Raw genomic sequence first — 24284 nt, 5'->3', positions numbered from 1 at the left:
ACTTCCAAACAGCAAGACCCCGTGCCGTTGACTCCAGCGCCCCAGTTGGAACTGTTGAGTCCAGCACCCAGTGACTCACCAGTGTGGCTCGACTTGGTGGAGGAGGTGGAAGCCCCCTCCACCCCATATACTTTCAAGGCAGCAAGGGACCTCTCAGAAAATACTGTGTCTCAGCCCCCTGCTGTTAGAGACAAGCCCCCGGCACTGCCTAGATGGGTGCCATCTAGAAGCAAACCAGCAACGATGAGGCCATCTTCCTCTCAAGACCGGCACCGTTCATGGTACTGTTCACAGTCTACTTCACCTCCAGCATCAGCCCCTGTACATGACAGTAAGACGCAGGGAGTGAGTCACTCAGGATCTCTAGCACCGGGGAGTTGGCACCAGACACCAGGGCCGTCCTTACCCATATGCAAACTACGCAGCTGCATACAGCACCAGGAAATTTGGGGCACAAAATTACCCCAAATTTCCTCGTGCCCTACACAGTTGTGTGCTGCTCCAGCAGCCAGCCCAATCCCCCGGCCAGCTAAGCCAGCCACGAAAGCTGCCCCCACCCCTGCTCCACCCCACCTCTTCCCCAAAGCCCCTGCCCTGCCCTGCCTCTTCCCACTCCTGCTCCGCCCCAGCCCCGCCGCCACACCACGCCTTCCCCTGAGCTACATCTCGGGGGACTGCAGCAGGGGATGGGCACGGCCTGCACTCACCGGGCAGTGGGAAGTGGAGCGACCCAGCCCCAGCCCGCTCCGCTCTGCCAGTGAGTGCTGGGGGGCAGTTCCCCCTGCCCCCCAAGTCCCAAGGCTGGGAGCCAGGGGAACAGAGTGGAGCTGGCTGGGGCTGGGTCACTCCACTTCCCGCTGCCCTGTGCAATCACCGGGCAGCGGGAAGTGGAATGATCCGGCCCCAACTCACTCCGCCGGCTCATGCTGCGGGGGGGGCGTTTTCCTCCTGCCCCCCAAGCCTGCTTCTACCCCCCACAGACCTTGGGTGCAGCCCCCCCCCTCACCCTTCCACAGGGGGGCTGTATAGGGAAACTCAATGTCTGGTGACGGTCCTGCTGGTCACGATCGCCCTCTATCACCAAGCACTGTGATACGGCACTGGAACATAGGAGTCACTCCCCAGCACCGGTCTAAGTCATGGGAAAGCCAGCACTGTTCGTCTACACAGTCGTTGCGGCACTGATCTCTGACGTCCTCCTCTTGGCACCAACCGCCCGGTGCAGGGATGCTCGGCACCACTGTGTCATCGCCCTCAGGCTCCTCTGACTCTGAGGACAGCTCCTACTACTCACGGTGTAGTAGACACAGGTCGGACAAACATGGGAGACATGCTCCTTCATCCTGGCAACCTCAATGGCCACCCGCTGCACAATGGCCCTTCTGGACTCCCTGGGCTTACCATCCAGCCCTGGGTACCCCTTCCAGGGTTTCTAGGTCGGTGGTTGCATTGGGGCATCACTGGGCACGGTCACCAGTGGACAGAATCACCCCTCGTACCACAGAGGCGGCTCTATCCAGACCACCCCTGCATACTACATAGGGCACAGAACCAGCCCCAGATCCATCTACATCCAAGGTCCCGTCGGACTACATTGAGCCACTTGGCACCAACGCTGCCCAGGACCAACCTGAGCACATGGTGGGCCATGATAACCCTGTGCCTCCACTGGCCTCTTCTTCGTCTTTGCCTGATGAGGTGGTGGCAAGGGCATCAACTTCAGGTCCTCCACCCATTGACCACAGGGCCCACCAGGACCTATTCCGCCACATCGCCTGTAATATGGGCCTACAGGTGGAGGAAGTCATTGAGCCAGAAGACCCGGTGGTGGACATTCTTACACTGGAGGGCCCTTCCAGAGTGGTGTTGCCCTTGCCAGTAATTAAGACTATTGGCAACAATTATAGTGCTTTGTGGCAGGCTCCAGCCTCCATTCCACCAACTGCCAGGGGTGTGGAAAGAAAATACTTTGTTCCCTCTAAGGATTATGAATTCTTGTTCTCCCACCCACACCCTTCCTCCCTGGTGGTCTCTGCAGTGAATGAGAAGGAGTGTCAGGGACAACAAGCACCAGCTCCTAAGGCCAAAGAGGCCAAACAGATGGACCTCTTTAGCAGGAAAATTTATGCCGCTGGAGGGTCTACAGCTGAGTATAGCTAACCAGAAAGCTATCCTCAGCAGGCATAATTTTAACTCGTGGGACTCCATGTCAAAATATAAGGAGTTACTCCCCACTGAGTCAAAGACTGAGCTCTCGGCTCTGGTCGAGGAGGGGAAGGCAGTTGCCAGGACATCCCTGCGGCCTCACTCGACTCAGCCGACTCTGTGGCATGTACCATCTCCTCGGGGGTGGTCATGAGGAGAACAGCTTGGCTCCAAGTGTCTGGGCTTCCCCCGGATGTTCAGCAGACCCTGCAGGACCTTCCCTTTGAGGGTACAGGGCTGTTTTCAGACCAGACTGATTCAAAGCTTCACAGCCTTAAGGATTCCAGGGCAACGATGAAATCTCTGGGGCTGCGCACACCTGCTACCCAGAGAAAGCCCTTCAAGCCTCAGCCTGTGCAACAGCAGAGGCAATACCAACCCCGCCCGAGGCAGGATACTTACCGCCACAGGGGCAGGAATTCCAGGTGTTGGCCTTCCAACCCTCCCTCAGGCCAAGGGCAGGGCCCAACCAAGCCATTGTCGGGACCCAAGCAAAGGTTTTGAAGGGACGCCCGAGGACAGCGTACCAGCCTTGATTATGGATCCTTCCCCCCGTTTTTTGAACCGTCTATCCCACTTCTACCATGTGTAGTCCCATAAAACATTGGACCGCTGGGTTCTTCACATGGTAGAAGTGGGATATTCTCTCCAATTCTGCTCCTCCCCTCTCTCCCACCCCCGTTCCCCGTCCCTCTTCAGGGACCCCTCTCACAAGCAACTCCTTATCCAGGAGGTGCAGGCACTCCTTGCCACGGGAGCAGAGGAGGTTCCTCAGGAGCTAAGAAGCAAGGGATTCTATTCCTGTTATTTCCTAATCCCAAAGGCAAAGGGGGATCTCAGACCCATCTTAGACCTGTGGGGACTCAATCAGTTCATGGTAAAGATAAAGTTCTGCATGGTCTCCCTGAGCACAATTATCCCTTCCCTGGATCCGGGGGACTGGTACGCTGCCCTCGACATGAAAGATGTGTACTTCCACCTAGCCATCTGGCCACCTCACAGATGCTTCCCAATGTTCATTGTCAACTGCATACATCTTCAGTTCATGGTGCTCCCATTCGGGTTATCAACAGCCCCCCGGGTCTTCACCAAGTGTATGTCTGTCGTCGCAGCCTTTCTCCGAAAGAGACAAGTGCAAGTGTACCCCTACTTAGACGATTGGCTCCTGCAAGAGCGCTCCAGGGAGCAGGTGGAGTCCCATGTTCAGTTAGTCAGAGACCTCTTCCAGAGGCTGGGTCTCCTCCTCAATATAGACAAATCAGCTCTATCACCCACTCAAGAAATAGAATTCATCAGGGCAGTGCTGGACTTGGTTCAGGCAAGAGCCATCCTGCCACAACCCAGATTCCAAACACTGTCACACATCATTCAGGAGCTCAGACAGTACCCCACCACCACCGCAAGGACATGCCTCAGCCTCTTGGGACACATGGCAGCGTGCACCTATGTGGTGAGGCATGCCAGGATGAGGCTCAGACCATTCCAGGCGTGCCTTGCTACGGCTTATCACCCAGGTGAGGATAGTCTAGATTCAGTAGTAACAGTACTGTCACGAGTCCTAGACACCCTAGGATGGTGGTTGGACCCTCGCATGGTCTGCAAAGGAGTCCCATTCACCACCTCCAACTGTCCATGACCTTAGTAACGGACACATCAGACCTCAATTGGGGGGCACACCTAGGACACTTACAGACTCAGGGCATGTGGTCACAGTCTGAGATCCTGCTCCACATCAGTATAAAGGAACTCAGAGCGGTAGGATGAGTGGAGGCGTTCAGTCTTTGCCAGTCCTATGGTAGGCCTTTTCCTTAAGGGCCTGGAATGCTTATACCCTCAGCCTCGTCCACCAGTACCGACTTGGGACCTCAGCCTGGTCCTAGCTAGGCTTATCGGAGCCCCATTCGAGCCGCTTGCTATATGTTCCCTTCTGTATCTCTCATGGAAGGTGGCCATTCTGGTTGCAATCACATCGGCCAGGAGGATATCAGAGCTAAAAGCATTAACCTCTGACTTCCCCCTATACAGTCTTCCACAAGGAAGAGGTACAACTCAGGACACACCCAGCTTTTCTCCCCAAGGTGGTATCGCAATTCCACCTCAGCCAGGACATTATTCTACCCCAAGCCACATGCCAATGCACAGGAGCAGAAGTTTCATTAGCTATGCGGAGAGCATTAGCGTTCTACACTGAGGGCACAAAGCCTTTCAGGAAGTCAAACCAGCTGTTTGTAGCGGTGGCAGATCGGATGAAAGGACTTCCAGTCTCCTCACAGCACAGCTCTTCCTGGATTACAGACTGCATCTGTGCCTGCTATGACCTCGCCAAGGTTCCCCGGCTATAACGGCCCACTTGACAAAGGCTCAGGCCTCTTCCACCACTTTCCTGGCTCAGGTGCCCATCCAGGAGATCTGCAGAGCGGCGACCTGGTCCTCGGTGTATACCTTTGCCACCCACTACGCCAGCACCCAGCATGCTAGAGACGACGCAGCTCTCAGGTAGAGCAGTGCTCCGATCAGCGATTCCTTAACTCCAAACCCACCCCCATGGGAGAGCTTGGGAGTCAGCTGATTGGAAGCGACGTGAACAATCACTTGAGGAAGAAAAGACGGTTACTCACCTTCTTGTAACTGTTGTTCTTAGCGATGTTTTGTTCACGTCCATTCCAAACCCACCCTCCTTCCCCTCTGTCAGAGTAGCTGGCAAGAAGAAACCTAATGGGGGTCGAGTCGGCAGGGTCATATATTGAGCGCCATGAGGACACCACTTCAGGGGGCTCCCTGGGCGACCCAACGGGAGCTGCTGAGGGAAAAAGTTTCCGACGACCGTGCACTCAGCGCGTGCACACCTAATTGGAATGGATGTGAACACCACCTCTCGAAGAACAACAGTTACAAGAAGGTGAGTAACCATCTTTTGGTGTGTGTGTGTGATCATTAGAAGATTAGAAATCTGAATTCTTCCTAAATGCAGCAGAACTAGGTGCTTTCCCCCAGGTAGTTATTAACCATGGGGTCACACCTGCATTGCCACTGGAATCTCTGAGCACATGGCCCTACCCCTCCTCCCGTCAATGCCTGTGTGATACAGGGCCATTTTTAAATTCACAGCATCCTATTGCCATAGTAGCAGGGGCACACTTCTATCCTCCTCAGGCATTGCACAGACAGCTCTTATCTGACCAGGTCCAAACCAGAGACAAAGATGGCATGCTCTCTTGCACATTTCCTTAGAATGGATGTTTCAGAAGCTTATTTTGCCCTTTCATTTAGGAGGGCACTGTCCTCAGAAGCTGTATTTGTAGGCAGGAGCTGGCACTTATTCTCTTGTTTGTGAAAAATGGATTTTGTTCCTTTGCTCATTTTGAATGTCGCGCTTGATACACTGCCTTGTTGGAGCTGAGGCCTGGTCTATGCTAGAAAATTAGGTCATCTTAAGTATGTTGCTCAGGGATGTGAAAAATTCACACCACTGAGCAGTTTAGTTAAACCAAACTAATCCCCAGCATAGACAGTGCTAGATAGACGGAAGAATTCTAGCTATCGCCTCTTGGCAGCACAGCCATGCCACTGTAGCTTTTCAAGTGTCAGCAAGCCCTAAGAAGGGAACCAAAGCCAAGAGTTTCCTCACCTCTGCATAGTGTGAGGTTAGCTGCATGCCCAGAAGAGAAAGGAAGCTACCTACAGCCATTAGATAAGCAAGATCCCTTTGGACGTGGAGGAGATGTCACCCTAGTGATGGGATTTCACAGAGATTAAGTAGCTATCACTCTTCAGAGCCGAAGGGGGAAACAACAAACAAAAGACCCTAAGGGAAAGAATGGGCTGAGACCCCATTATGGAGCTAGGTTTCAGAGTAGCAGCCGTGTTAGTCTGTATCCACAAAAAGAAAAGGAGGACTTGTGGCACCTTAGAGACTTATTTGAGCATAAGCTTTCGTGAGCTACAGCTCACTTCATCGGATGCATTCAGCTAGGACACTGCCTCAGCTCCACCTTCCTACAGCTGTTCAGAGGATTTCCTTTCTTTTTAGATAGAGCTTCCCCTGTCCTGTCACCAACAACCATTTTATTAATATCCCAAGCAGGACAAGGTCTCGCTCTTTGTTTCATCCTTCTGTGTGGATGATTTAGGAAGAGAGAGACTGACTAGGGGTTTGATATTGCTTAGTGGTCTGCTCCTGGGATGAGGAGCCAGGTGCTCCTGAGTTCTAATCTGAGCTCTGCAGCTGGCACACTGTGTGCCTTTTATTGAGCTGACTCAGCAGTCTGTCCATTTTCAGGAAACCATTTCTGCACATGCTTAAAAATTAAGTATGCACTACTTTCTTCTCTGTTTAAAATGGCGTAATTATTTTTACCTACCTTCTGAGGGAGCTGGGATCATTCATTAGCTAGACAGTGTTGTCCTGGTGTCCCATACTTTGGTTTCATTGTTCCCTGTGTAGTTGCCTATCAGTAAACAATATTAATATATTTAAGTGTTTGTACACTGCTTTGATGTAAAGTACAAAATGTTATTAGTTATTATATTTCCAGTCATCTTTGCCAAATCTCTTTGTAGCATGTGTGAAATGTGACATTCAGGAGAGACTGCTTAGCCCAGCTCTGCTTCCTGGGGCAGCTGATGTCACAGTGAGAACAGATGATGTCAACACACCGTACCAGATGGCAGCCTGTCCAGCTACGACACTGTATAAACTCAGAGTCATAAAGTAGGTAATACACAAACCCTTTCTGTGAGAGGTGCAGAGAGTTTGTTTAAACAACAAGGAGTTCTCATTAGCGTGTCACGCAGCAGGGGTATGAGGAGTAGAGTTCTGAAGGCAAGAAACAGGTTCTGACATTACCAGACTGTATCTCCGCATATCTGTCTGGGAACACCATTCTACTCGCTGCCTTCTGCTGACTATCACATCGGCTCAGAGGTAAAGCGAGGTCACAGAGCAGTGATGGTGCATCCTTCAGCAACCCTGCTGACAGGGACTGTTAGTGAGAAACCCCACAGATTAAGTGAATGGAACAATCATCTCCCTAGGATGCAAGACACAACCAACTGCACAGCCTGACACACCATCCACAGCAATAGCAGGATGCTTCTGCACTGTCACTGTGTGGTGTGGTAAAAACCAAAGTGTTCATTGCACCACAAGACATGCCAGGTAGCACATAGCCCAGCTTCCAGAACAAGAGAGATCCCAAGTACAGCCACAGTCCAGCAGTAGTTAAAGCCCAGAGAGATGAGGCTGTCCAAGCCCCTAACTGCACATCCCACAGATCCTGCCTCCAAATGCCACACTGAGGCATGCCCCCTCACCTCCTTCTCCCTGCTATCTTCCCTATCCTTGCCCAAGTGAGGGGTTTGTATTTTAAAGTCCCCAGACTCCTCCCCTTTCCTAGCAGGCTTTGCCATGAAGGGAGACAGCCAAGCCCTCCCTTCCCCCATTCTGACAGGAGCCTCACATGGCTCACTCCTACTGTGTGTGCCCCATGCCCTGAATCTAGCCTTCAGATAAGCGGTAATACTTCCCGAGATCTGCTCCCTTTCCCTGAAATCTGGTTTTCTGGTACTGAGGAAGGGGGAGCTCTGAGCCCCAATCGTGGGGTTCTACATCATAAATAGGGAGTAGGAGTCTAGATTACTCTTGAGCTCTGATTTGTTCTTCAGAGGCCTTTTCCTCACTCCCCAGCAACAGCTCGTCCTGTCACACATGGCATGGGAAAACTGAATCTCAGGAGAAAAGCGGGGAGACAAAAACCCACAGAAGGAAAGAGATGCAAGAAACAACAGGAGGATGGGCTATTTGTAAAAAGCCGTGTGGCCAAATGTCCCATCTCTGTCTTCTCCCTCCCTCCCTCCCCAGAGTTCAACACAGGCTGTTCATTTACCTGCATTGAAAAGACGGAGTCACGTTATGAGCAATCTTGTGATGCACTCTTAGGTTACAGACTGGTTAGGTTACAGACTGAAGCCAAATGCTTATTGAGGGCCAGAGCTCCCCCTAGTGAGTATAGCTTAGCAAATGACGATGCTGTGGCATCATTCTGCAAAGACAAAATTAGCCATTAGTATAGTAGGACAACAGACCTGCAGATACTTGAGGCAGTTATTCCATCACCAGGTACAATAGCAAGAAAGCGCCCAGTTATAAATGTAGTACGAATCCTTTGTCAGGCTTGCCAGGCCGGAATCGTGGCCCCCCAGCCCCTGTTGCGAATGAGTTAGTAGCTGGTCCCACATACGGTTTGGTCCTGTACAGTCCAGTGCCTGTGTGACATGGTGATGGGAAAGCTACAAATATGTGAATAAGGCGGTGCTGTTTTTCTCATGCCTCTACGTCAAACTTATGCTTCTCCTTCTCATCAGGCAGTTGTTCCAGTAATACTAATTAATAATGATAATAATAGAGACAGAAAAGAACTAGAGAGCCTGTGGCTTGTGCATAGAAGGGATTTTATTTAATTAATGAACAGCTTTGTATGCAATGATTTTACAGTCCCTCCCAGTCACCTTTGTATAAATTTGTGATTATACCAAAGATTAGTTTAAAAATCCTCAGAACATGTATACAAGTGTACATGTTCAAAGCACTTACACATAACAACCCTTTCCAACCGCCAGTGAAGCTACAGAGGGAACACTTCAGACACCACTAAAAAGCAGCAATCTCTACGGTGAGGTACAATGCTGTTTAACAGCACACAACATCAGAATTTAAGATGGGAAGCGAAGGAGAATCATGATCAAACTGAAACCGTTTAGGGATGTGACTGGGAGACGTGAGTGGTTAGTATTTACAGCTCATACAAAAGAGGGCACCATCAGTCACCTCAGTGTGGAGTACTCGTTTCTGTGCTGACCAGACAGAATAGCAAACCCTGCCTTTTGCAGCAGCTCAGCTTTACTCTGAGCTCTCCCAGCAAAGTAGTGAGCAGACCCAGCAGGATGGCAGGATCATGGCAGATGGTGGTATGGCACCAAGGGCTGAAGGTTGGATTCCCCCACCCACTCCACAGTAGTGTGTGTTTAGGGAACTGGGTATGGGTTGGGTCCCCTCCAGGAAGGTGAGTGTTTAGGTAACTGGCACCAGGTGTGGGCTGAATCTCCTCCCCTGGGGCGTGGGTGTTTTAGGGCACTGGCACTGGGTTGGATCCCCCCACCTTCAGTGAGTGTTTAGGCCATTGGCACCGGGCGTGGGTGGGATCCTTTCCCCCTCACACACACACCACAGTGTGTCTTTAGGGCACTGGCTCTAGGTATGGGTTAGATCCCAGACCCTGCACCACCACTACATCCCGGGAGTAAGTGTTTAACAGTCAGTTTCTTTTTGCTATGGGTAGAGCACAGACAGTCTTCACCAGGTTGCTCTTTGTTTTTGCAGGGCTCTGAAGGCTGAAGGGGTTTGTGACTCAGTGCTGTTTGGGCTTCCCTTCATCATTAAACCTACGAGTTGTTGGCAGCTGGATTGGGATGAGCTGGAGATGAACCAGCACAACTTCCATGCTCTGTGTCACAGCTTGCTGGTGAGTGCATGCAAGCTGCGGTCTGCATGGGATCTGTGGTTGGGGCAAAGGCAGGCATCAGTCTGGGTGAAAAGATCCAGCCTGCTCCCAGAGAGCTGTCCCAAGGACCTGCAGCTTCTGTGTTTAGTCCACAACTGTGACTGAGAGTTCTTCCAGAAGATGCACTGGAGCTATTGTACAGCAGATGGACGGAGATAGAGGGCTCTTCAGCCTAACAGACACAGGTATCACAAGTACCAATGGCTAGAAGCTGAAGATGACAAATCCAGATTGGAAATAAGACATACATTTTTAACATTTTCTAATCCTGGGTGTAATTTAAGAAAGGCGGGGAAAGTGATCCAGGCACCTATTATTGTGACCTCAATAGTATGCAAGGTTTTAGAACAAATTTTGAAGGAAAGAAAATTTAAAGACATGGAGGTAAATGGAAAATAGGATGAAATGCAACATGAGTTTACCAAAAATAGATCATGCTAGACTAACCTGATATCTTTCTTTGTTAAGATAACTGATTTCTTAACAAGAGAAATGCAGTAGATCTAATCTATCTGAACTTCAGAAAATCATTTGATACAGTGCCACATGAGAAATTATTAGTTAAGGTAGAGAAGACAGTAATGAGTACAGGAATTGTAAGGTGGGCAAGAAGCTGTCGGAAAGGGAAATGACTACAGGCTGGAGAGACATTACTAGTGGAGTTCCTCAAGGACTGGACCTGGGACCGAAGCTGATGTAATATTTTCATTAATGAGAACGGCACAAAAAGCAGGAGTGTACTAATGAACCATAGAAATGTAGGACTGGAAGGAACCTACAGAAGTCATCAAATCCAGCCCACTGTGCAGAGATAGGACCAAGTAAACCTAGACCAGTGTTTCTCAAATGCGGCCACCATGGCCGCTTGTGGCCACCAGGGACTTTTCTTGCGGCCACAGCCTCCTGGGCTGTGATTTGGGGGTGGAGGGACAAAGTAGCGGCACCTCCCCATCCCTGTTGCTCCTGGATACACCAGCTTGGTGTTGGTTGCTGGGGCCGCCAGCAAGGGTTGGGCCCTGCCCCCCTGGGAGACACTTGGGGCACAACACTAGAGGAGCAGGCAGCAGGCGAATTCCCCACCTTCCCATGGGCGGTGGGGATCAGGTTTTGGGCTTCTGTGATGGCAGGGCAGAAGGCTCTGTCCACAGGACTTCAAGTTCCAGCCCCTCGCTGCCTCCCCTAGCCCCCCACTAACCCCTCCCATCGCCCCTGGCCCCCGCTACCTCCCCCAACCCCCAATCGAGGGCTTAATTTGTCCCCAGGCTTTCCTGGACTGGGTAAGTCTGCTGTGAAAAGTGATACTTTTATGTTTGTTAATATCAGCTTTCCTAGATTCATAGATTTTAAGGCCAGAAGGTAGCATTGTGATCATCTTGGCTGATCTCCTGTATAACTGAGGCCATAGACCTTCCTCAAAATAATTCCTAGAGCAAATCTTTTAGAAAAACATCCAATCTTGATGGGAAAGATGGAGAATCCACCAAAATCCTTGGTAAATTGTTCCAGTGGTTAATCACTCTCACCATTAAAAATGTATACCTTATTTCCAGTCTGAATTTGTCTAGCTTTAACTTTCAGCCATTGGATAGTGTCATACCTTTGTCTTCTAGATTTAAGAGCCCATTATTAAATATTTGTTCCCCATGTAGGTACTTGTAGACTTTGATCAAGTCACTCCTTAACCTTCTCTTTGTTAAGCTAAATAGATTGATCCCCTTGATTGATCTCCTGTCTATCACTACAAGGCATGTTTCCTAATCCTGTAATCATTCTTGTGGCTCTTCTCTGAACCTTCTCTCATTTTTCAACATCCTTTTTCAATTGTGGACACCAGAACTGGAAACAGTATTCCATGAGTGGTTGCATCAGTGCCATATACAGAAGATTCCCCTTTTTATGCATCCCATATTGAATAGTACTGGATCCAGGACTGACCCCTGTGGGAACCCACTAGATACAGCCTTCCTGTTTGACAGCAAACCACTGATAACTGCTCTTTAGGTATGGTTTTTCAATAAGTTGTGCACGCATCTCATAGTAATTTATCTAAACCACATTTCCCCTGATTTGCTTATGAGACTGTCATGTGCGACTGTGTCAAAAGCCTTACTGAAATGAAGATCTGTTGCATCTACTGCTTCCCCACATCCACTATGCCTAGTGAACTTTGACAAAGTTGGGAGGCATTGTCAACGCAGAGGAGGACTGGAATATCGTTTAGGAAGAAATGGATGACCTTGAGAACTGGAGTAATAGAAATGGGATTAAATGTAATAATACAAATTGTGAAGTGATGGGACTAGTAGGAATTTCTGCTATAAAATGGGGAAATAACAGAGGAGGAGAAAGACTTGGGTGCATTATGCGATCATAAGATGACTATGAGCCACCAATGTGATGCAGCCATGAAAAAAGGCAAAGTGAACTCCTAGGATGTATGAGGTGAGGTATTTCCAGTAGAGATAGGGAAACATTAATCCCATTGTACAAAGCACTGGTAAAACCTCATCCAGAATACTGTGTACAGTTCTGGTCATGCATGTTCAAAAAGATGAAATCAAACTGCAGCATGTGCAGGGAAGAGCTAGTAGGATGTGCAGGGGAATGGAGGCTATTTTGTGAGAGAAGACTAAAACAGCTTGCCTTGTACAGTCTAGCAAAATGAAGGCTGAGAAGGGATATGACTGCTCTCTATAAATCCATGACGGGGTTAACTGCAGAGAGGGAAAAGAGCTATTGAAGCTAAAGGACAGTGTTAGCAAAGAACAAATGGGGATAGACCGGCCATGAGTAAATTTGGGATGGAAATTAGAAGATTTCTAACCATCAGAGGAGGGAGGTTCTGGAACCGTATTCCAGTAGAAGTAGTGGGGACAAGAAACCAAATTGGTTTTAAGATGGATCTTGATTAGTTTATAAAACAGATTGTATGACGTGGGTTCCTGGTTTCAATGCCCCAGGGGGTCCCTGTCACTCCTATGTTCTCAATTAACCACTGGATCATAAGAACAGCCATACTGGGTCAGACCAAAGGTCCATCTAGCCCAGTATCCTGTCTCCCAACAGTGGCTAATGCCAGGTGTTTCAAAGGGAATGAATGGAACAGGTAATCATCAAGGGATTCCTCTCCTGTCACCCATTCCCAGCTTACCAATGGCTGCAGTAGATTCTCCATCACTAGAAACTTTCAAACCAGCTTGGATGTTTTTCTAAAAGATCTGCCTAGTTCACACAGGAATTAATTCAGGGAAGTCCTTTGGTCTGTGCTATGCAGGAGGTCAGACTAGATGATGAAAGTTGTCTCCTCTGGCCTTGGAATCTATGAATGAAGCAGTAAAAAGCAGAGTTCCAGATCCCAGCCTGGGGAGCAGAGTCTCTCTGATACAGTTGCTATACAATTCAACAGCAGGGCTATTTTCAACAGTCAGTCTGGGTGATGGAGCCTGTTACAACCTGGCCCGCTACCGCTCTGTATGGTGCCAGGTTGTGGGTGGATGTAATCACTTGGTCCTACATGCTTCTAAGCCAGTTGGGTCATGGCAGAGTCTAAACTCTGTTTCTAGCTCTGGGACTGTATGGCACACTCCTGGGCTCAGACCTCTTCTCCAAGACCCTCCTTTGCAACATGGGGCACCACTGCCCACTTGCCCTAGACCATTAAAACAGTGTTGGGAACCAGCCAAGCCCTCCCACTTGCTTACACACACGTTCCTGGAGCATCACTTAGGCCGTAGTGATACTGGTCTTCTATTTTAACTCCTGCGGAAACAGTGCGTCAGGAAAGCGAGGAACACAGACTTAGAAAAGGAATTTCTTGACCACAGAAACTTTAATCTGAAAGTCCTCAAGAGTTACAGCTCTTTGGAAACAAAATAAAAGTCCTGAGACACTCCTTCTCCTGCTCTCAGCTCAGCCCTGAGTTTGGAGTTCATTAGAGTGTCACACTGGACAGAGTCCCTCCTGCCCTCTCTCTCCTTCCACCCCTTCTTACCTGTGGTGATGGCCAGCCCCCCTGCCCAGAGCAGAACCCCCTCTTACATAGCCTGTTCCATTGCCATGTGCACCATGGGGATGCTCCAGCCTCTCCCCCAGTACTTGGCCCAGCTGTACCAATGTACCATTTGTTCTTAGGGGTGGGGCTGTAGCTGAGCAACACAGTCATCAATGGCTCCAGATTGCAGCCTTGTTGGCTTCTCTGTGATAGTTCTTCAAGGCAATGGCAAGCCCCTTTCCAGAAAGGGTGCTGTCTCAAAAGCAATGCAACTTTAGACTTGAGTTCAGCACCTAACACAAAATGGAGTTCATAATCTGACACAGATCTATCCCACGCTGCTACACAGCCCCTCAGCCCCTGCAATGAGCTGGTGCTGAGGGAAGCTGCCAACCCTGCCCTGGTTTCACTGATAGCATTGCTTCTGGCTTTTGATTTTAGAAAAGGGACTGGATGCTTTTGGCCAAACGTGAGCCACAGAGTGTGGTTCCAAGCTGGAGCATCACAGTGAATTCCTACTATGTTATCATCCCCTCTGACTCCTTCACGCTGCTCGTCAAAGCCATTGCAGTCAGAGAACTCCTGCTGCCATGCAATATCCCAGCTCTCCCTGCTGACCTTCCAGAGACAGCGCTCAGCACCATAGAGGCAAGTGACGAATGGCTGCACACAAGTTTAGATAACAAGAGGCAGTGCGGGTTCTGCACGTACAGGATACCAGCTCACTAGCAAGGAATGGTACATCCAGACACAGACATGTCACCTATGTGCAAGGCATGCTGCGGGGGGGGGCGGGGGGGGCGTATCCCTCCATTGGCTTGGAGTGCAAGGTCTTCACACCCTCTCACTTGCATTGCAGGTGCAGGCCTATTGACATGAATAGGATTAGCACAAATAAGTCATTCCCCCCATATTCTTCCTCCCCTCATGGGTTCAGGCTCCTACATTTCCCCAGTACATGTCCAGAAGCAGAGCTTTGCTTGTATTCCTGCTCTGCTTCAGGTGCATGGAATAGCTGGGAAACCCAGGGCCCTGCTCTTGGGGCCTGGCAGGTGAGCAAAGGAGGAAATGGGTATCTAACATTTTGGTTAGTTGCAGCTAAGAGCATTCAGGGCCCTCAGCAGGATTTAGAAAGGCAGCCGGCCTGAGCAGCAGAACTGTTCCAGACCAGTGGAGAAGCCCTGTCTGAAAACTGTGAAGACCTGTATATGAGAGGAGACAGACGGAGAGGCCTGTGTCTGAACACCCATATGTGAGGGGAGCCAAAGGGCTGACAGACCGAGAGGCCTGTGTCTCAACACCCGTGTGAGAGGGGAGACAGAGAGGCCAGTGTCTGAATACCGTGTGTGAGGGATCTGGAAAGGCTTGTGTCTGATAGAGTGACCAGGAGTCTAGTTTTCAACCAAAACACCCGGTCAAAAAGCAGTTGACTGTCTGGTTGGTGGCTCCCTGCTAGCCTCAGCGTGGCTCCTGGCAAGCCTCCAGCATGTTCCCCCGTGGCCAATGGGAGCTGCAGGTGCGGCGCCTGTGGACAGGGCAGCGCGCAGAGTCGCCTGTCCGTGCCTCCATGTAGGAGCCAGAGGGGGGACATGCCACTGCTTCCAGGAGCTGCTTGAGGTAAGTGCCACCTGGAGCCCACCCCCTGCCCCACATCCCAACCCCCTGCCTTGATCCCCCTACCGCACACTGCACCCCTCAATCCCAACTCAGAGCACCCTCCTGCACCCCAAACCGCTCATCCTAGAGCCCACACCCTCATCTGGAGTCCTCACCACCGCCCCATGTCCCAACCCCCTGCCCCACCTCTGATCACCCTCCTGCCCTCTGAATCCCTTGGTCCCACCCCAGAGCACCCTCCTACACCCCATATCCCTCATCCCAAGCCCCACCCCAGAATCTGCACCCCCAGATAGAGCCCTAACCACCTGCCCCAGCCCTGAGCCCCCTCCCGTGCTCTGAACCCCTCAGCCCCAGCCCACAGCCCCCTCCTGCACCCCAAACCGCTCATCCTAGAGCCCACACCCCCATCTGGAGTCCTCACCACCACCCCGTGTCCCAACCCCCTGCCCCACCTCTGATCTGGAACACATGACTTATGAGGAGAGGCTGAGGGAACTGGGTTTGTTTAGTCTGCAGAAGAGAAGAATGAGGGGGGATTTGATAGCTGCTTTCAACTACCTGAGAGGTGGTTCCAGAGAGGATGGTTCTAGACTATTCTCAGTGGTAGAAGAGGACAGGACAAGGAGTAATGGTCTCAAGTTGCAGTGGGGGAGGTTTAGGTTGGATATTAGGAAAAACTTTTTCACTAGGAGGGTGGTGAAACACTGGAATGCGTTACCTAGGGAGGTGGTAGAATCTCCTTCCTTGGAAGTTTTTAAGGTCAGGCTTGACAAAGCCCTGGCTGGGATGATTTGATTGGGGATTGGTCCTGCTTTGAGTAGGGGGTTGGACTAGATGGCCTCCTGAGGTCCCTTCCAACCCTGATATTCTATGAAATCCCTCATCCCCAGCCCCACATCAGAGCCTGTGCCCTCAGCTGGAGCCCTGAACCCACCCCGCACCCAACCCCATGCCCAACCCCAGAGCGCCCTCCTCCACCCAAACCCCTCATCCCTGGCCCACCCCAAAGCCTGCACCTCCGGCTGGAGCCCTCACCCCCTCCCACACCCCAGCCTCCTCAGCCCGCCCAATGAAAATGAGCAAGGGAGTGAAGGTGGGGAGAACGAGCAAGAGGGAGAGGGGGAATAGAGTGAGCAGGGGGTGGGGCCTCAGAGAAGGGGTGGGTCAAGGGTATTCAGTTTTGTGCGAATAGAAAGTTGGCAAGTGGCAACCCTAGTGTCTGAACACCTTTGTGTGAGGGGAGCCGGAGAGGCCAGTGTCTGAAAATCCGTGTGTGTGAGGGGAGACGTAGAGGGCAGTGTTTGAACACTTGTGTAGTGTGTGAGAGGCGACAGACAGAGAGGCTGGTATCTGAACTCCTGTGTGTCATGCTTGCTCAGGAACAGCAGATATGGTTACCAGGCCCAAAGGCAGAGAGAGAGACACTCCCAGGGGAAGTGACATCTGGCTCATTCTAAGTACAAGCCGTTCTCCATGTGGGGCAAGGGAAGGCCCAGATAAGGATCAGGCCCTGCACAATTTCCATCAGCTACTGTGGTGGACCCATTGGTTCCCTCTCTGCCCTGAATGACTGGAAGAAGTGCAGATCATTTAAGCAGGGAAGGAGGTACAGAAAGGAGGTACAAATCTTCACATCCATTTTCTGCCACTTCAGAGCAGGAAGCTGGATGCTGGGCACTCACGTGGTACCAGCTGGGACCTGTGTGTCACTTCTCTCTGAACAGAGTGCCTTGAACAGTCTGGAAGTGGAACCTAGATACAACCCCCTCCATGTGAAAAGCAACCTCTACAAATACCTGGTGAGCGGGTTCTCCAGACCCCAGTACCGGCAGCAGGCCCAGCCCAAGGAGCATCGCCCAGGAGAGCGGCATCACTCGAGACAGGTACAGATCTTGCCTGCTGGTTGGCTTGGAGAAACCCCACACTGCCTGAGCACTGACCAAGCAGCTGAGGTGCTGAAGGCACTGAGCAGGCATGATGTTGGGAGGGAGGTGGAAACAGGTGGAGGATGTGTCCTCATTGTGCACAGGCCCGCCTGCTGCTCTGGGGTGATACGCAGGACCTTCAGTCAGCTCTCACAGGTGCAGGAAGCACAAGCTCACAATAGCTTTTGACTAGGGGGTGCGGCAGCTCCCCCTAGGCCTCCGGGGACAGTACTCACTGTGTGTTCCTTCATTACAGCACCAGAGCAAAGCCAAGGCCATGGTAGCTCCCCTTCCTCTGGCTCCCCCGCCATCCAAAGCATTCAGATCATCTGCTGCAAGGAAGGACGCCTGTGAGCTCTCTCTCTTCTCCAATGAAGATGATGAATTCCTGGGGGGCATGTAATGACAAGGGCCTGTCTCTACTACAAGCCCAAGTGTTGAGACACCACACACACACACGCCGTCCTACCCTGGCGCACACGCCCAGCAGGCCCCACTCACACATTCATGTCACTATGCACTCACAGCTCAGCCTGTTGCTGGGCCCAGTGCTTGCCAAGCACCACGTGTGCCAGCACAGGACAAGGTCAGGCAAGCACTGGGCCTGCTTGGCCTTGCTGTGAAAGGCGCTTCCCACCATTCATTCTCTTGTTGTTCTACGGTTTTGTTAGTTGCTGAGACAGTCTCCAGGGAGCCTGCTCCGCAGGGGCCCCTCTCTGGCCATGCTACCCCATTGCTACCCCACACAGCGCCTCCCATTCATGTCAATGCAGCACACAACACCACATGGCCTCATAGGATAGGTTCTGAGAACAAACATGCACATGCTGGCATAAAATCCCGAAGCCCAAGGACCAGGATTTGCATTCTAATGCAGGGAGGAGATCTTGGGGAGAGCAATGACCACAGGGCTCCATGCAAAGGCCTGTGAGCATGCAGAGGAGCTACCTGGAGGCAGCTTGTGGGCTAGTCCCTGCACAAGCTGCAATACCAAGCAGCCGTAGCCCTGCCCAAGCAGGCTCCTTGAGCTCCCTGAATGAACAGTGGTGGTGAAACGCGTTACAAGTTTTCTATGAGGTCTCTTGAGTCCCAGGGCAGCCCCACACCTCCCCCCCGAGTGGCACACAGCCAATTGCAGGTTATCCAACACACCACCGTGATCAGAAGCACTGGCCCATGTCTTACACCACAGTCCCCATGAGTCAGCAGCAGAGACTGGTGGTATAACCCCTGCTCCCAGGCCACTCCAGCTGGGAAAGACCCCTCCCTCTGTGCCCCTCTGAATCCGCTAGGGCTGGGCTGCAAATGGACAATGACGGAACCACAGCCTACTGGTAGTCACCTCCCTGCACAGAATTCTGGCTCTGGGGCCAACGGGATGGTGTGGGATTTCCCTGAGACCTTCTCCCCAGTACACAGCTAGGGGCTAAGTCCACCAGAATTTCAGCTCAGATGCTAGTTAGCAGTCCCTGCCAGAGCAGATGCTGGGGAGAGAGTAGCTCCCTGTCCTAGCAGGGAGTTGGCCAGAGATTTGTGTTTATTGGACTTCATGGTGGTTTCCAATTGGGGCATTACTGGGGTCCCTTGCATGGCCGCCTGAGCACCCAGGAGCAATTAGAGCACTGTGTACAGTCCAGGGCGAGTCTGAGCCTCCACGCTTTTATGGTTCAACAATAAAATTATTTAGCATAGTGACACCTACATTGCCTGTTGTGGATAATTTGCATCTTATAGAGCTTTTCTACCCTCGTCCTTACTCCCTCGTCAGATGGCATCAAGTGAGGGCGACAGGGTCTGTGCAATGCCGTGCACAGTGGGCCTCAGGAAGCAGGGAGAGCTGATAACACTAGGGTGTGCTGCAGAGCCTTTATACTTCTGCAGCCAGGTGCCATGCCAGTAGTCAGTAGTGGACCTTGCCGGCCATCTGTCTCCCTCCCTGCACAAGCCAGGCTGGGGAAGAGCAGATGCTGCAAGGCCAGTGCCTCTGACACAAGCAGACTCTGATGGAATTGCCATTAGCCTGAGCTGTCCTATCACAGGAGCAGCCGGTCCAGCCCCTCAGCAAGCACCAAGCAGCCAATCCCACCCTGGCTCAGGCTCAGCTGGAAATGAGTGTGTTTCTGGGGCGAGGGTTTGGCCTTTTAAGAGCCTAAAGCTTAACACAGCAAAGGTCAGGCCTGGCACTCCTCTCAGTGCTGTATGGGACTGGCTGCAAGAGGCTGTGCCCCCCAACCAAAACCATGGCAAGGATCTCATTGTGTTGCTTCCTTCCGAATGCGAGGTAGGGCATGTCCTCCAACAGCTACTCCCCCGCATCCAAATCCTGTGTTGCTATGACCCTCCCCCTTCAGTTCACACCGCACTTTGTGGCAGGAACCAGCTCCCCTCTGGCTCTCTGCAGCTCTCGGCCCCTCTTGGGTGCTACAGCGCAGTAGCCCAGGCACCAGCTTGAGTGCTAAACTCTGCCTGCTCAGGGCAGACCATGTGACAGCACGTGTAGTGAGGGTAAGGGGTGTGAATATGCCAGCTCCACAGGGAGGCTGGAGGATGCAGCAGGAGCATGAAATTCAACAAAGATAAATGCAAGGTGCTACTCTTAGGAAAGAAAAAACAAATACACATACACAGAATGGGGGGAAACGAGCTTGACAGCAGCACTGCTGAGAAGGATCTGGGAGCTGTGGTGGATCACAACCTCGATGTGAATCAGCAATGCGATGTTGTTGCAAAAAAAAGAAAATGTAATTTTGGGTTCCATTAACAGAGGCATCGCATGCAAGTCACAGGAGAGGAAAGTGATCAGGAACAGTCAGAATGGATTCATAGAATCATAGAATATCAGGGTTGGAAGGGACCTCAGGAGTTGGGCAAGTCATGGCTGACTAATCTAATTGCCTTCTACAACGAGATAACTGGCTCTGTGGATGAGGGGAAAGCGGTGGACGTGTTGTTCCTTGACTTTAGCAAAGCTTTTGACACAGTTTCCCACAGTATTCTTGCCAGCAAGTTAAAGAAGTATGGGCTGGATGTATGGACAATAAGGTGGATAGACAACTAGCTAGATTGTCAGGCTCAACAGGTAGTGATCAATGGCTCCATGTCTAGTTGGCAGCCGGTATCAAGTGGCGTGCCCCAAGGCCGGTTATGTTCAATATCTTCATAAATGATCTGGAGGATGGTGTGGATTGCACCCTCAGGAAGTTTGCAGATGACACTAAACTGGGAGGAGAGGTAGATACACTGGAGGGTAGGGATAGGATACAGAGGGACCTAGACAAATTAGAGGATTGGGCCAAAAGAAATCTGATGAGGTTCAACAAGGACAAGTGCAGAGTCCTGCACTTAGGACGGAAGAATCCCATGCACCGCTACAGACTAGGGACCGAGTGGCTCGGCAGCAGTTCTGCAGAAAAGGACCTAGTGGTTACAGTGGATGAGAAGCTGGATATGAGTCAACAGTGTGCCCTTGTTGCCAAGAAGGCCAATGGTATTTTGGGATGTATAAGCAGGCGCACTGCCAGCAAATCGAGGGACGTGATCGTTCCCCTCTATTCTACACTGGTGAGGCCTCATCTGGAGTACTGTGTCCAGTTTTGGGCCCCACACTACAAGAAGGATATGGAAAAATTGGAAAGAGTCCAGCGGAGGGCAACAAAAATGATTAGGGGACAGGAACACATGACTTATGAGGAGAGGCTGAGGGAACTGGGATTGTTTAGTCTGCGGAAGAGAAGAATGAGGGGGGATTTGATAGCTGCTTTCAACTACCTAAAAGGGGGGTTCCAAAGAGGGTGGATCTAGACTGTTCTCAGTGGTAGCTGATGACAGAACAAGGAGTAATGGTCTCAAGTTGCAGTGGAGGAGGTTTAGGTTGGATATTAGGAAAAACTTTTTCACTAGGAGGGTGGTGAAACACTGGAATGCATTACCTAGGGAGGTGGTGGAATCTTCTTCCTTAGATATTTTTAAGGTCAGGCTTGACAAAGCCCTGGCTGGGATGATTTAGTTGGGGATTGGTCCTGCTTTGAGCAGGGGGTTGGACTAGATGACCTCCTGAGGTCCCTTCCAACCCTGATATTCTATGATAGGAGGTGATGGTATCACTCTACTTGGCGCTGATCAGGCCTCAGCTGGAGTACTGTGTCCAGTTTTGGTCACTAATGTATAGGAAGGATGAAGAGAAACTGGAAAGGCTCCAGAGGCAAGCGACAAAGATGATCAAAGGGATGGAATGCAAGCCATATGAACAAAGGCTGAAGGAATTGGGTATGTTCAGTTTGGAAAAGAGGAGCTTAAGGGAGGACACGATAGCAGTTTTCATAAACTTGAAAGGCTGCCATAAAAAAGATGGAGAAAAGTTCTCTTGCGCCATGGAGGGCATGATAAGAGGCAGTGGGTTCAAACTACAGCATAGCAGATTTAGATTAAATCTCAGGAAAAACTTCCTAATGGTAAGAAGAGTAGGACAATGGAACAGACGCCTAAGGAGGTTGTGGAAGTTTTCAAAAAGAGGCTGGAGAACCATCTGTCTTGGATGGTTTATATACAACAAATCCTGCATCTTGGCAGGGGGTTTGACTAGATGACCCCTGCGGTTCCTTCTGACCCTACAGTTCTATGATTCTAGGAGCTCAAGACACCCATTGGGGGCAAGGGGGGACATGCAACCAGCTGTCCAGTGGTCACTTCAGGCATGCTGCCGAACCCCCGGTAAAGGCATGCTGGGACAAAGCAGTTTTTCCTTGCAAAAGGGTTAGTAAGGAGCAGGCACCACCAAAGGCAGGGGCCCATTGCACGTTGTGTAGCCTCAGTGCTGCTCCCTCAAGCTGGGAGTTACAGTGATCTCTCCAATGACTGTCTTCCCCACCCTAATGCTGTTCGTCACACAGGGAGTAAGAAGGATTTAGGTTCTATGCTATCTAGGGTTGCCAGGTGTCCGTTTTTTGTTTTTTGTTTTGTTTTTAATCAGAACACCAGCACTGACCAGGCCGTTAAAATTCTGGTCGGTGGCGCAGCAAGACAAGGCTGGCTCCCTGCCTGCTGTGGCTCCGTGTAGCTCCCAGAAGCAGCTGCATGTCCCCCTTCCGGCTCTGATGCATAGGGGCAGCCAGGGGGCTCCACATGCTACCCCTGCTCCAAGCACCGTCTCCACAGCTCCCAATGGCCAGGAACCGCAGCCAATGGGAGCTGCTGGGGCGGCACCTGCAGAAAGGACAGCATGCCAAGCCACCTGGCCGCGCCTCCTTGTACGAGCTGGAGAGGGGACATGCCACTGCTTCCGGGAGCTGCTTGAGGTAAGTGCTGCCCGGAGCCTGCACCCCGACCCCCTCCTGCGCCCCAACCTCCTGCCCTGATCCTCCTCCCGCCCTCTGAAACCCTCGGTACCAACCTGGAGCACACTCCTTCACCCCAAGCCCCTCAGCCCCACACCAGAGCTCACACCCAGCCAGAGCTCTTACCCCCCTCCCCCCGGACCCCAACCCCCTTCCCTGCCCCGAGTCCCCTCCCATAGTCTAAACCCCTTGGCTCCACCCCTAGCCCAGAGCCCTCATCCCTGGCCTCACCCCAGAGCCCACACTCCCCGCCAGAGCCCTCAGCCCCTCCCACACCCCAACCCCCTGAGCCAGCCCGGTGAAAATGAGCAAGTGAGCGAGGTTGGGGAGAGCGAGTGACAGAAGGAGGGGGGACGGAGTGAGCAAGTGTGGGGCCTCAGAGGAAGGGCGGGTCAAGGGTGTTCACTTTTGTGCAAGTAGAAAGTTAGCAACCCCAGTGCTATCAACAGCAGCTCAGTCGAGCTCTGACTCGCTTCACTAGACCCAGCTATAGCCCTAAACACAAGGGGAAGCAGGTGCAGTGCTACTGCAAAGGTCATGGGCCCCTGGGAGACAACTGCAGTCAGTTGTGGAGGCTGGGTGCTACCCTAACTCAGATAAGGAAGCATTAGAAAGCCTTGATGTGCTAGGACAAAGTCTGAGTGCATCCAGGCTGCCCACAGTTGAGGCTTCTGAGAAAGCATCCGGCTCCTGGCTACTCATATGGTGCTGTGACACGAGGAAAGTGGGTGGAGGAGCTGCCAGCTCCGGATCATTTCTGCTGCAGAAATAAAAACATAAATCTCACTCTGTAAAACCTGGTGTTAGCCCTTCTTCCCCCTTACACTCCAAGACATGTTCCTCAAGTAAAGCAGCTGGCTACCTTCAGCATGACCCTAAGTTCCTTGGTGCAGGGTCAGCGTCTCCTTTCTCTCTGCAAAGCACCCAGACCACATGTTCAGAGAGAATCATGGCTGCTGGCCCCATGAACAACTCCACCAGTGGGCTGCAAACTTCAAACAGGCTGCTAACTTTTTTGGCATCTTTGGAACAGGTTATTTCTCCCACAGACTGAGCAGAAATTAGTTGAAGTGGGAGGAGGCAGAAGCCACTTCCTACCATATTTTAATTTTAACTAGGGCTGAAGTAGCTTTAAATAGAAGACAGGAAACCAGACTACGTATATGCAACTCAGGACCGTGCTCCCAGGCTCAGAGTTTAGCAGAGTTCTCCTGCGTACAAAGACAGAAACAGCTCTTACAACCATACAAAGGGAAACCAATGCCTCCTCTAAATGAGACCTGATGGAAAAATCTGCAGAGCAACACTCCTGCCACTGATATAGAGTCATAGACTCCAAGGTCAGAAGGGACCATTACTATCATCTTCTGACCTCCTGTATAACCGGTCAGAGACCTGACCCAAAATAATGCCTAGAGCAGATCTTTAAGAAAAACAGCCAGTCTCAATGTAAAAATTGTTAAGTGATGGAGAATCCACCTCCACCCTTGGTAAATTGTTTCCATGGTTAAATACCCTCACTGTAAAATTACACCTCATTGCCAGGCTGAATTTGTCTAACTTCAACTTCCAGCCATTGGATTGCATTATACATTTCTCTGCTAGATAGAAGAGTCCATTACTAAATATTTGTTCCCCATGTAGATACTTC

General features: G+C 51.2%; 1 protein-coding gene across 1 annotated transcript in view; it reads left to right on the top strand.

Annotated features, from left to right (window-relative positions):
• LOC102936836 (meiosis 1 associated protein) overlaps positions 1 to 18176 on the top strand; it is a 52598-nt gene extending 34422 nt beyond the window's left edge. The window contains exons 5-9 of the mRNA XM_037898598.2: positions 6766 to 6916; positions 9584 to 9725; positions 14197 to 14403; positions 17100 to 17258; positions 17557 to 18176. Coding sequence (XP_037754526.1) covers positions 6766 to 6916; positions 9584 to 9725; positions 14197 to 14403; positions 17100 to 17258; positions 17557 to 17703 — 806 coding nt within the window. The 3' untranslated portion in view covers positions 17704 to 18176. The remainder of the gene's footprint in view (positions 1 to 6765; positions 6917 to 9583; positions 9726 to 14196; positions 14404 to 17099; positions 17259 to 17556) is intronic.
• Positions 18177 to 24284: the final 6108 nt, after the last annotated feature.

Source organism: Chelonia mydas, chromosome 4 (genome assembly GCF_015237465.2).
Source record: "Chelonia mydas isolate rCheMyd1 chromosome 4, rCheMyd1.pri.v2, whole genome shotgun sequence".
Lineage (NCBI taxonomy): Eukaryota > Metazoa > Chordata > Testudines > Cheloniidae > Chelonia > Chelonia mydas.
The sequence above is the reverse complement of the archived record's forward strand: the minus strand, read 5'-3'. Positions and strand labels throughout refer to the sequence as shown.